The sequence below is a fragment of the Prosopis cineraria genome, unplaced genomic scaffold (assembly GCF_029017545.1).
Source record: "Prosopis cineraria cultivar Desert tree isolate PC_DT_omini unplaced genomic scaffold, ASM2901754v1 PC6, whole genome shotgun sequence".
Lineage (NCBI taxonomy): Eukaryota > Viridiplantae > Streptophyta > Magnoliopsida > Fabales > Fabaceae > Prosopis > Prosopis cineraria.
Window position 1 is genome coordinate 25,525,975 of NW_026555337.1, and position 14,476 is coordinate 25,540,450.

Here is a 14,476-nt window from a genome sequence, read left to right on the forward strand (position 1 = left end):
CCAATTCCAATTACCACATGTTAAGCCTACAAAACACAGATGAAGAGGGTAAAATACCATGGCGGTAATACAGTGGCATGATAATATCTTTGGTAGAATTTGAACAGTCCATATAATTTCTATTAAAGAACTCACATATATTGTTGCGTTTTATCAAAGGAGTAAAATAGATGCTATTTCACATGTAAGTTAACCAAAACTAATTCAAAAGTTATAACTGACTTATATGTTCACTTGTTTTACCCAAAAATTATTGACTTTTTTGTTCACACCGAATGATAATTCTATAATTTAAAATATCCCCAGTTTATTCATTGAAGTCATTGCCAGAGGAAAAGTATTCATTGTTTAAATTAAAGTAGTAATAGATATTTACAAAATTTAATTTGAACTTAGCAAATAAAAAATTTGTACATGAGAAGTTGTAATTGTTTGTTCCAATCTAGTCATTTCCATAACAAAAGTAGTGATTGCTTAAACTAAAGTAAGCACTGATATTTACTTTTTTGGAACCAGATCTGCTACTTCTTTTTATTTTAAATTGGGATTATTCTAGTCATTTCACCAAAAATTATTCATATCAGAAAAGTTTCTAGAGACTTGAGAAGAATTATGACATTTTAAGGGACCTCATTTTTATTTTCATATTTTCAAAGATTTTTTTTTCATTTTTCCTAATTTCAATGTGAGATCATTAGGAGAATTTTATAATATAAAATTGCCCATTTGATCATGCAATCAAATATGAAAAGATAAGAGATAAAATCAATTGAATATCTATAACACATATCAATTACAATCTCAAAGTCACAACCATTTAAGTGAATAAAATGTATTTATCAAGCTGCTTCTCCGTTTGTATTTAAATAACCAATGATTTTAAAAACATTACATGTTTTTAAAAAATAAAAATATTTGAGAAAAAACGTTTTTTAAGAGAACTAGTTAGGCAGCAAGAAATCTCCTGGTTCTTTTTTTCTGGACTTCCTTATTTCATGAAAGATGACATTTAAGTACCTTAGCAAGAACTAGAATAGTCCACTTTTTATTTGGTTCACAATTTATTCGGCTTTTATTATCATTGATGAGTGTTGCGCGATTATCTATCCCAAAACAAGCACAAATATATATAGCGTGACCTTGTTCATCGTCCATTTTCAATCTGTTAAGCTTTAAAGCAATCCAATATGGCCAACCTTTGGTTTTGGTTTTCCTTCTCCATGTTCTTACTGCTTTGCTATCTCATGGTCTCCCCGACTTTGTGTAGTCACACCAAGTTCACAAAAAAATGACGAATTAGCACATCTTGCTTTCAAATTTTCTGTGAGAGATCCATTCAATCACTTGGCTAATTGGTCCAACTCTTCTTCCATTTGCAATTGGGTTGGGATTACTTGTGATGCTAACAGTGAGAGAGTAAGTATATTGAATCTTGCTGCCATGAGTCTCATGGGCACCTTACCCTCACAAGTGGGGAATTTGTCCTCCCTTGTAGAACTTGACCTTCATAGTAACCACTTTCATGGTGAGCTACCAAAGGAGTTGCTGCAGTTACACAAGTCAAAAATCCTCAACTTGAGCTATAATGAATTTGATGGGAAAATTCCAGATTGGATTGGAGGTTTATTTTCTCTTCAGCACTTGATTTTTTTTAATAGTAGTTTTGAAGTTGTTATTCCTCCAAGTGTGTCGAATATGTCAAAGTTAGAGACCTTGGGTTGGAATAATAATTTCATCCATGGATCTATTCCACTTGAGATTGGAAGGCTTCAGCATTTAAAGATTTTATGTATAGCAAGGAACAATCTTTCAGGAAACATACCTCCAACTATTTCTGACTTATCCTCACTTGAATTGATGTCTTTGTCATTCAACTCCTTAAAAGGTATGTCTTTCATTATTTCTTTTAAATTCATATTTTCTCCAAATCATTTCAAATAATTTTGTAGGTGGTAGTGTACGTGTCTTGGGATAAGCTTTACAATCTTTTATTCAACATTGATTTTGTTGGAAAGGGGAAGGGGATATATATATGTATATATATTAATTATGTTGAGTAGGGGTAATAAATGAATCTACAAATTATACATAATTTATATATTGTTGCAATATTATTGGAAACTTCATCACTAAGCTTTCGACGCATTATAGCGTGCTACCGGATTTGGTTATCTCTACTTCGCTAGGAACATCTATTTTGCATTTTTTTTTTGTCCTTTTCATTTGGGTTCTTTGAGCCATAATGCAAGATAATTTGTTAAATGTCTTTTAAACTTATGTGATCTTCTATACACTATATGTTGTCAAAAATCTCCGTTTATATTGTCTCATATTAACACCTTTCTATGATTTCCTATACACAAGCACTGACTGGAAGCTTGATTTTGTATACGCAAATTATAATTTGGGACATTCATTTCTATCTTCTTCTTCTTCTTCTTCTTCTTTTGTCTTTTGCAGCATGAAATTAGGAACTTAGATACTAATAGGTTGCAGTCAGAATGCTATTAATTAAACATCCCAAACCTTGTCTTCACAAAACAAAAAATTGGATTTTATTTTTATATATAATTTGCTATCTTTTAAAATTCCATTGAGAATTCAAGATCATGAATATAAATGAAGAGAATTTCGGTATATTTACTAAAATCTAATTTTAATAAAGGAAGGGGATTTTATTAAAAAAGATGAGTATTTTAGTGATTTTAATTTTATTAAAATTTCTGGAGATTTAAATTAAAATTTTCTAATTTTAAAATTTAAGTGAAATTAGGCACCATAGACCAAACTATAATTCCCCTAAAAACTTTGAATTCTGTTATTGGTTTTCAGTTTTCACATAGACCCGTGTGGTATGATTGAATAGTTTTGGGTAGAATTGAAATCATAATCGAAATAAAATTAGACTTTAAGAATACGTTTAATATGTTAGAAAAAGTAGATAGAATCCTTATAGTATTGTTGTTTAGTATGTGTGATATGGAAATAGAATTATACTTAAATGACAAAGATACCCTTAAAAAGTCATTAAATTAAAATTAAAATTAAAATATATTAAAAACTCAAATGTCCTTTACTGAGGGGCACTTAGTTCAGCTAATTGAAAAAGCTAAATTAGCTAACCATATGGTCTTGAGTTTGAGTCTTAGGATAAGTAGTCACGCTAAATAAATATATCAAAAGCATCCTCAAGGTACCTCATGAGGCCACCGTTAGTAATAACAGTCCCACACATAGGGGTTCGGACTAGTTTGAGTGAGAGGTGATAATGCCCTAGGTTTTCCAGGATATTTGTAACAGAATATAAAATAAAACAAAAAAAAAGCTCAAATGCGTATTCTGGGTGAAAATATTATATAGATATATAGATCGGCTGGGAATGTACATAAAAATCATGATGTTAGCCAGGTTTTATATTTCAAACTAGATTTATTCTATCAAGATAGAAAAATGAAAAGAAGGAAATGAAAGCCAAAAAAGAAAGGACGGGTAAAAAAGAAGGGAAATTAAACCATCATCATAATGCACCCTCTCTCTCACACAAGGTGGCTTCATACTCTCTCACCTTTGTTCTCTCTACCGTCCACGATGAAATATGAGTGACGTCAAAGATTATAAGACTTTTGGGCAAACTTGTCTTTTCAAATTCATTACGAGGGTAAAAATGTCTTAAATGAAGTAATTCTATAGAATTGTTCCAGCTTCCACGCATATACATTAAAAAAAAAAAAAAGGATTCTTGCTTCTAGGGAATTCTATTTCATCTGTACCAAACACCACCTTAATAGGATTCCTACATCAATTCCATTTTCATGTTTAGAATTCTTTTCTACCAAAAAGGGCCTAATCCATAAAACTCATTTATCTTTTAAATTTTCATTTTTCTCATATTTTTTATTTAGTATTAAAATCTTAGATAATTAAAAAAAATTAATATTTTAAAGTGCATGTAGAATATTTTTGTAAAATAGTTTGAAAATAATACTTCTTTAAATAATTAAGTATACATGATTTTCAATTTGAAAGGAAACTATTTTTTCATTTTTTATATTAGTTTTAAATTTTTTATAAATTATAATTTTGATTAATTAATAAAAAATTAAATACAAATAATTTTAATTAAATGTTACCCGTGAATGAGATACAGTGTAAGGTAAGTTGTACTTTTAATGTGGCAAAAAAAAAAAGTTATACTTTTAATAGTTTGTGAATTGCGGGGATTTATATAAATTTTATATTAGTAATTTAGAATGATCACAAATCAAAAAACGACATTGTACATATTGGCTAGCAGAAGCACAAACCCATCACCAAATTTAACATTTCATAATCGAGATGCAACTTTTAAAATTATTAATTAAAGTTGTCATGAGTGATAGGGGCTCTCATTATTAAAATAAGTGGTTAGGAATTTGAATCTCAAGTTTTATACATGCAACAACTTAGTTGGAAGAGGTCTTGATAATCTCTGCTGTTAGCAAGGTTGACTCCTTGGACCCCAAAAAAAAAAAAAAAGAGGTGCAAGTTTTAAACAAATATATCAACAGTCATAATATTGTAATTAAATTTAGATTAAAAAAAGGCTCTGCTTAATTATATCCCCGTGAATCTCAATGATATTTTATAATTAATTTTTATTAATTATTTAAATTGATATCCTAAAGGGAACAAAAACTCAAGACTTAGACAATCTATTTTTGTCTATTTAATTAGTTGCATATAACTACCTCACCTTTAAACTTATAAAATTAACCCCCAACTTTTAATTTGTTTTTCAAAGTGGACCACTGATTACCCTGTTATATTATTAACAAAGTTTTCCATATCATAATCGAAAAAGCCACATAGAAACTTACATGATATCTTATGTCAGAAAATAATAATAAATATATAAAAATATAGTATTTTCATAAGGATTAAAATGTCATTTATCTTTCAAAATCCCTCGCTGCCCTTCCATCTCATTATTCTAGCTTCAATTTCATTTTTCTTTTTGGATAGTTGAGGCATTGATAGGGAAAAAAAATGTTATTATCACTGTAAAATTTTAAATATTTATTTTTGTATTAGTTTTATCTATTTTGTTGTTATCCATGATGCATAGTTTTCTTATATTAAAAGATAAATGTTTACTTTTATGATTCTTATCAATGACAGTTTTTAGATGTTATTCTTTCCACTTGTTTAATATAAAAGGCTATTTTTAATTGATAAAGAATAATAAAATTATAGTCTTTCTCCTAAATTATGTTAATAGTGAACAATGAAAACAATCTGCTCAACTCAAAAAAAAAAAAAATTGAACATCACCATGTGTGTTAAAAGTGAGCATTACAATTCTACCCCTCCTTAAACTGTGTTAAAACTAATAAAAAATATTTTTCTCATATCATATACTATATGTATTGCATTAATTTAACATGGAAAAGTCTATTAATAACATAACATAATTAATTAACAGTGGGGGATTTGAAAAATAAAATTAAAGTTTAGGGTGGTTAATTTTAAACATTTAAATATGAGGGGGGGTCATTTGCAACTGCCTTACAGTTTAGGAGGGTTTTATGTAATTTAGCCAATTAAAAAAAAAGCTCCATGTAGATTCACTCCTTTTTGGTTGTTTTCATTTAGTTAATAAAAAGAATTTCAAATGATAAAAAATTTAAAGAATCTATAATGTTAATATTTGAATTGAAAGTAAAACTTGGATGGCCAGATCCATGAGTCAGCATCTTTCTCTTTTTATTTTGATTAACTTCACCAAACCTATAAAATTTAGTTCCAAATCTAGTTTTATATTCTTATTCCTTTTAAGGTAGAAATAATAGTAGTGAAAGAAGAAAAGCAGCACCCTGAAATGAATTTCCCGTGTGTTCCTAATACATCACGATTTTAGATGTTAGGCATAAACTACAATTTCATAATACATCATGTTTTGATCAGAAACGTTTTCAATTAAAGACTCAACCAGGAGATGACATGATTATAATCTACTATCACTAAACACCGTGCTGTGTTTTTTGAAAAAAAAAAAAAATCTCCGACCATATAATCATATATATGTGCAGGAAATTTACATCTAATTAGACGAGTTTGTGATATTCAGAGTAAAAACATTGTTATTAATAATTTGCGAATTGTGTAATTTACTCTTAATTTTATATTAATATTTCATGCGGATGATTTTGACATTGATGATGATGATATTAATGTCAATAATGATATTGAATTTTTCAAGTTATATAGAAAAATTATATATAATATAGTCTTATCAAATCAAATTTAGGAATTAAATCACGTAATTAAATAATATATTTGGTGCTTTTATATTAGGAAAATTTGAACCTAAACAAGTATTCCACCCGACCTCAATAAGATAATACTTAACCCTTTATATAGATTTTAGGGTCATCAACAATATCCAAGTAATTACTAACAAATTAATCACCAAACTAATTCAATCTTCCAAGACCACCTCAAGTTTGACTCTCTAGGTGCTCAACTTGCTAACACAAGCTATGAGGGGAGGTGAAGTGAATTAAACCGATGACTAATCACAAGTAATGACATTCATCCTCTGAATTACTATATACTTATTTTCAATGAACATGGTTTCTACTTCCAAACTCGAACGAGTAAGTTGTGGCTACTATATTAAGACAAGTGATAGATGAGAATAAACTTGATATTCAACTCAATGAAAAACATGTTCCAGCTTCATGATAGGTGGATTTTAGCTAGTGACCCTCAGGTGCAACACCAACTATCCTTGAATGGTGCTCTTGACATAAAATTGTATAGAAGCTTCCTGAGATGAATGATTGGAACAATCCTGATAACTCTACTAGCTAGTTATCACATTATGAATTCATGATTTTAGTTTGCCCAAAGAGCTTTACTATTTTTCCATTCTCTTTTAAATACAAATTCAAGAGTTATTATATATTGATCACAACAACTTTAAAACAATCCATTCATAATTAAATTATTTTTGTTACTTATTTTTCTTTTTTATCATAATCATTTTATGCATGAGCACTCATAATAATGTGGTTCTCTCATTAATTACTGTATTGCAGGAGATATTCCCAGAACAATTGGTACACTCACAAACCTAAAAATTCTAATCCTAGGTGCTAACAAATTGTCTGTCCAAATACCAAGAAGTATTGGAAACTTGACTGTGCTTCAGGAATTATATCTTTCTGAAAATAACTTAGAAGGTATGCCTTCAACTAATCATAATGCATAACTTTTCATCAATTTGGTGTGCTATTATGGTTCATGTGGTGTGTGCCTCTATTGCATCTGCTTGATATATTGTTTATAAATATATTACCATGTTTACCATTGGTTTTTTTTTTTTTGCTTAAAAACAAAGGTGAGCATACAATATTGTTATTGATTATGTGAAGATTTGCATTTCTAACTCCATGTCTTCCTATACGGCACGTGTAATTGAATTATCAAAGTTAGCACATTTTATGCATTGCATGAAAACAACTTTCCAAAAGTATACTTATTCAAATTAGCTTCCTCTAAGAAAATTAATGTTCGATAATTCTTTGACTACTGTCATTTTTCAATGATATATTGGTGATAATATATGTTTTAATTTGAGTAAGATAAAATTATCGAATGTTCTTTGCAATTCTCTTTTGGCTAGCTTGAAAATATTTTCACGTCACATGTTTCATAGAGTTCCCCATATAGTTACGTTAAAACCACGTAAAACTATTCAAACAGTTACTATCTCGATATTTTACTCAATTTGTTTTGTCATTAGGGTTTTGATTATTAATTGTGTTCTTATTTGGGACTTGATTGTAACCTTCCAAATATCTTACTTTATTAATACCCCTCCCATTCGATATTTTTAACCAAGTTACAGTCTCAATAAGTTAGTTACTTATATTTAAGCTAATGTTATCCTTTCATATTTGTTCTTATTTAATTAGGGAGTCTCACTTAAAGGTTTCAGTTGAGTAGTTTATTAAGGGTAGTTTTGGAAAAACTCATCAATTACACATTGAAAAACAAAAAATACCTTAGCAAAAATGCCTTATATTTTTTAATGGAGGGAATATATGACATTTTTAGTAATTGTCATATACTTGGCACTTATATATGCTGCAAATGCTTGTACAAGCTGACATTTTAGAGACTAAACATGTACCTGGCACTTGTATGCTGCTAATACTTAGGTTCAAAGTATGCATATTATGTGGGTGAAATTTTTCTTTTACATATAAATGATTATCTAAAAGTAACCCATTAATTATTGTTGTTTTAAGTCATAATGACGTAAGGACTGTCTTATGTTAACCACTTTTCAGTTAATAACTTTTCACGCGTATTCTCTATTTTCCTTTAATACTTAACTTTTGTCTTTTCCTTTTCATTGTCTACTCTTATTTTTTTCCCTTTCATACTTAATTATTTTCTTCACCTTTCAAGGAAAATACCTTCGACTATTTTTGGCTTATCTTCACTTGAGTATATGTCTTTATCATACAACTCTTTGATAGGTATATCTTTGATTATATCGGATAAATTCATACTTTATCCTAATCATTGCAAACAATTTTATAGGTGTTAGTGTGCCTTCAGATAAGTTATTTACAATATGTTATTCAACGTTGATTTTGTTGGAAAATAATTGTGTCCCTGGTAACTTGTCTATCGTGGCACTTACAGTAATTAAAAATATTAAAAATTTTGTGAGTCTTGATATATATTGTTAGAAATTTTCATATTATTTATGATTCATTTTTAGAGAAAAATATATTCATTAATCTTTAATTTCATTAATATTCCTGAAACCACCCCATAATTTTCAAAATATAGACTTTAATTTAATATTTAATTCTGATGAAAATAAAGATTCTAAAATACAATTTTTTATTAATTAAAAGGTGCATCATAGCAATTTCAAACTTACTAACATAATGCTTTCACTATAAATGATTGGATTAACTGATGTTGTTCAGAACATGACTCAAGAAGGTTTTTACATCTTTGGAAAAACCTTTTTTTTTTTGGAAAAAAATATAAGAATAGCAGTGCAGTACAGCTGTGTCAATGAAATTTCTCTCAGTTTCTAGTATTGCTTCAGGCATAATTATGATTTCAGTGACTTGAAAGGTATATATGAGCATATATTTTTTTTTATTATGACATTAAAATATTATATTTTGATTCAATCAAATCCACAAACTTAAATTGAGGGGAAATTTGCAATGGTAATGTAAAATATGGATAAAATGCATAGGGAATTGGAATGATATAGTAAAACAGAAAGTGACCATGTGCAACAACCTTAATCAGTCCATTCCCACCCAAAACATCTCTCACTTTCCGTGCTTTACAATGCATCACCACTCTTAACGATGTGTTTTTTATATTGTCATCTACATCACGAGATATTGCTGAAACAATTTGCAATCTCACAAGTATGGAAATAATGGTCTTAGATGTTAATATCTTCTAGCTTTTTAAATAAATTTATCAGCACCTTTATTAGAAACATTTGTTTTTCCTTTTTGTCCTTTTACACAAGGGCATTTTAATCATATCCCGAGCAATAATTCTAAGGAAATGGGTGATCTTCTAAATTTAAAAAATATGAACCCATTCACATCAGTGCCCATGGTTTTCTTTGCCTTGCTCTCTACCTTTCGGAGTTTTGGTGCTCTTGAGAGAAATATGGAAACCATTATTTACATTTAATCTTCACTATCTTTGATCATTATACTTTAGATCTCTCAGCTACGTATTTAGATTTGTGCTTCAGATGCACAAGAATTGTGTTGTGGAATTTGCAACACTTTGGTGTCCATCAAATGGAGAAGTGTTACTCTGTTTACCTCTATTTTTTGGGCTAGAAAATAGAGGTAATCATATAATCCTATTCTTCCAATTTCATCAGATGTCCCCAAAGGGACTAATGCTATTCTTAATTCCATGAGGATTTGCCCCTCTGACTCCATTTATACTCTTTTCTTTTGAGTCTCTCAATGGTTTTTTAATTTTCTTCTTTAATTCTCTTCATAGAGGGATTAGAGGTATTGAACAAATAGATTATGGGTTGTTTTGCCTTTGTTCTTGTGAGGAACTACCTTTTTGTTTTCCACATCACCGCTTTTTTAATACGGCTAGGACTTCTCTTTCCCTCCTTACTTGTTTAGAATGCTACATTTGGGGCCAACATCAAAGAACAAGAATTCTGTGATGATGTTGAATATATAATTTTTTACAAAGTTTGTCGGAAGTGAAATTTTTTTGTTGATTTAGAGAATATTTTTCTTTGCAACAAACATTATTATAATTTTAATTTGGACTCATCAAAATGACTCTAAGCCTATGCCCTACAAACAAGTTAATTCTCCAACTTGTTTATTAAATTTATGATTCTGGTTCATTTTATGGTAGATGCAAATTTAAATAGGTGAATTTGTTAAAATTTATGTTTTACATAAATCTTATATAGACCCTTATTAGAATTTCATATTGGAGGGATAATATCCAAAACGCGTTAATGTGTGTGTGTGTGTGTGTGTGTGTGTGTGTGTGTGTATTAATTTTGAAGTCTGTAAGTGTCACCATCTTGAGAAATTCCATTCATCTAAAATAGAATATGTGATTTCCCAAAAAAAATAAATTAATATATGAATTTCAATGCTGATTCTGGTTGACAATGAAGGATTTCTGTATGCCAAAGCCAATAATCGAAATTTAGGTATACGAGTGACATTTATATTTTGACTATGAAATAAGTCTCTAAATGCCATTGTGCTAGTAAAATTCTTTCACTCTTTTGATAATTTTTTTTTTTGCAGTTTAATATATATAGCCTCTAACTTTCATTTGCCAACACTACTGCACGGACCAAAAATTGTCATGTCATAATTTTATTTGAAACTTGGGGTCTAAGAGCGTTCGTTTTAACATTTTCTCTTTTTATTTTTTAACTTTCTTTTATATAAACTTATTTTAGTTAAACTACTAAATTCATTATTAGAAAAGGCCACCATTTGGGGAAAACTTATTAATAAGAGAGCCAAAGGGGTCTCAATTTAGCTTTATACTTTATGTACAGTATCCTAATTCTAAAATTAAAGAAGAATAAGTTATTAATAATTTATGTTGGAATATTAGAATATTGAGTGACTAGAGTTGATCACTTAGTTTTTGATGACCCTAAAATACTTAAATCTAGACCAGATTATGGTGCTCATCATGTGCTCCCATGAATATTAGATGAGGGGTGGGAGGATGGGAACAATGGAGGGAGGCAGTGGGAGTAGACGAAGTGATGGAATGAAGGAGAGGTCTGCGTCGTTGGCGCTGCATCTCTGATCCTCACTATTTTGCCCGTCCACTTCCCTCCTATTTACCCTTTCTATTCCTCTCTCATTACTCCTATTTCATGTTACCACCACCATCATCTTTATATATAGAGAGAGAGAGAGACATGTCCACAAGTGGATAATAGACGAGTTGACATGGACGGCACTTACATTACATGTTCTGCCTCTCCTGCTCCCTCCTCCAAAAGTCATCCAATTTCATCAGCCAGCAAGAAGAATAACAAAGAGGTTCTAAAAAGACCAATTAATTCAAGTTAGGTTTTAAGTGCCAAATTTCTTTAGTTCACATTTCATTCTAAATACATTTATTAAAGAGGTTCAGCACAAATGCAGTGTTACAACCATGCTTTTTTTTTCTTTTTGCAAATTTTAATGGACATCATCACAATAAATTTTCTAATAACTGATCTACTAGTTATTATGTTATGAATTCATGATTTTAGTTATTGCTAATTTTAATGATGTTGGTGGTTTGGATGTATTCTCTTTTGGAGCATCTAAGTTCACTTTTCTTCAAATTATGATGTTCTAGCTAGAAACTTCTTTTTTTAGATTATTTTCTTAGAATTACTATGAACAAGATGCATTTTATGTTTCTTTTTCACCTTTAGTTTTATTAAAGGTTGTGTATTCGTGAATTTCTTATTTCAGTAATTCTTTATGCATAAAAATAAGTCTTCAGTTATTTTCTATTGTGGTGATATGCTAGTTAGGGCAAGCCTCTTCTCGTTTGGGGAGCCAATTTTCTGGAAGATTTTTTTTCTGAAAAAAAAAGAATTTATTTGTTGATTTATAGAATCTTTTTCTTTGATACAAACATCCAAATAATTTTAACTTGGACTCCTTTAAATGAGTCCAAACCAATGCCCTACAAATTAATTCGTCAACTTTTTTACCAAATATATGATTATGATTTGTTATATGGTAGATATAAATTTATATAGGTGAATTTGTTGAAATTTATGCTTTACATAATTGTTATATAGACCCTGATTAGAATTTTATATTGGAGATAATATCCAAAATGTGTTTATAACAAATTTGCAACTTCATATTTGTGGCCCAAGAGCTTTATAACCTTTACTCTCTTTATTTTGCAACCTCAGCCTTTTTTAGTTAAAATATTAAATTCATTATGATCAGCAAATGCCAATATTGGGGCCAAACTCATTAATGAGAGAGCCAAAGGTTGCAAATTGGCTATTATACTTCCTGTACACTATCCTAATTCTGAAATTGAGGAACCATAAGTTATCCATAGTTTCAAAAGTTATCTTATCAGTTTCCTTCCCTCTTGCTTCCAAATTCAAGAGTTATATCTTGATGGATTACGCTAGATTTGATCGATCTTTTATATATATATATATATATATATCATTGTAGGAGGTATTCCTGAACAGATTGGTAATCTTAAAAGTATGGAAATTCTATATTTAGGAGGCAGTCAGTTTTCTGGCCAAATACCATCAACTATCTTTAATATATCTGAGTTGCAAAAGATTGATTTAAGTTGGAATAATTTGTCAGGAGGCATCCCTTCAAATATATGTGATGGCCTTCCAAATATACAAGCTTTGCATATTCAAGACAACAAATTAATTTGGAGCTATACCATCTGGTTGGACACAATGCAAGCAGCGCAAAAAGTTAGTTAGAAACCAACTTCTTCACAGGTATGTACTACCCACTATGCCAAATCTCTAAATTCAATCTTACCGAATATATTTTGGTTGCACTTTTATGCATTGGACATTGGTGTTGATCAAAACCATTCAACAAATTGGATTTCCTTAATTTCCATTTTAAAAAAATTCTTCTTGAAAAATTAATTTATAGTTATATAATAAAACAACCCATATCAAACATATTTTTGAAAGAATTATAAAGTAAAATAAAACTTGGTATTATTTTTATTAAATACGAAATCAGTTTATATAATTTTTAAATTCTTATTTTCCTTTCAAAAAGCTTTCATCAGGATTTGCAACCACACGGCCGTTTCCGTATCCCTCCCTTATCTATGTATATAAGAAAGTAAGACCAAATTGGATCAACTTCAACATATCAACGTTGTCCATCAAAGTTTGGTATTTATATTCATTAATGTTTCTAAAATTGAAATCAAACACAGATCTACATAAGGCTTAAACGTTCAGATCCCAAAACTATAGTTTAGTGGTTGACTGTAGTTCTCGTAATGGGAGGGAACATTTTAGCGATTTGGTCATCAATCAGAGATTGAAGGTATCTCGTCTTTTGCCTCTGCTTTTCTTGCATTTGGTTGTCGATGGAACCAAGGTCGTCTTTGCCAATTTTTGTTTTGTGGAGGAGGTGATGACAATAGGAAGAAGTCATTATGATGCCATAAGTTTTCGTGGAGTGAGCTCCTTGCTATGATCTCCCTCACTTCCACTTCATGCATTCAACACCTCATTATTTCTCTTCTCGATCTAGAAGTCTCATGCCCTGTCACCCCAAAACAACATTTTAGTTTTGCAACCTACAAGGTCTTATGATGCCATAAGTTTTCGTGGAGTGAGCTCCTTGCTATGATCTCCCTCACTTCCACCTCATGCATTCAACACCTCATTATTTCTCTTCTTCGATCTAGAAGTCTCATGCCCTGTCACCCCAAAACAACATTTTAGTTTTGCAACCTACAAGGTCTTATTGTCACACAGTAAATAATAATATAATAATAATAATATATTGTATATGGTTATCTAACTCAATTAGACTAAAGCATTGTCGGGTCCAATTAGAGGTATCTTTCTCAACATAGTAAACCAAGGTATGAATCTAAGCTGATGCTTATATTTAATGTCTGATCGTGCTTTAATTTAAATAAGATTGTCTTCAATAATAATTATTACTATAATAATAATAATAATTTCATATAGTTATCTAACTCAATTAGACTCAATCATTGTTGGGTCCAATTAGAGGTACCTCTCTCAATGTTGTAAACCAAGATATGAATCTAAGTTGATTGCATAGCTGCATAATAATAATATAGGTTCTTAATTTTTTTGATACCATATGTTAAGTCATAGCATACTACTAAGCTGTAATAAATATAATAAAATCTCAACAAAAAGTAAAGAAAG

The 14,476-nt window shown here is 29.7% G+C and overlaps 1 protein-coding gene across 1 annotated transcript; it reads left to right on the plus strand.

The window, feature by feature from the left end:
- Nucleotides 1-1,440: 1,440 nt before the first annotated feature.
- Nucleotides 1,441-13,766, plus strand: LOC129314034 (LRR receptor-like serine/threonine-protein kinase RGI5). The gene is made up of 3 exons (XM_054957415.1): nt 1,441-1,885; nt 7,080-7,223; nt 13,546-13,766. The coding sequence occupies exons 1-3, from the start codon at nt 1,441-1,443 to the stop codon at nt 13,764-13,766; spliced, it is 810 nt and encodes a 269-aa protein (XP_054813390.1).
- The last annotated feature ends 710 nt before the right edge of the window (nt 13,767-14,476 follow it).

Coding starts and splice junctions, on each gene's coding strand:
- LOC129314034 (XM_054957415.1), top strand. CDS start 1,441: ATGAGTCTCATGGGCACCTTACCCTCACAAGTGGGGAATTTGTCCTCC. Junction 1,886..7,079: donor GTCATTCAACTCCTTAAAAG/GTATGTCTTTCA, acceptor ACTGTATTGCAG/GAGATATTCCCAGAACAATT. Junction 7,224..13,545: donor TTCTGAAAATAACTTAGAAG/GTATGCCTTCAA, acceptor ACTATAGTTTAG/TGGTTGACTGTAGTTCTCGT.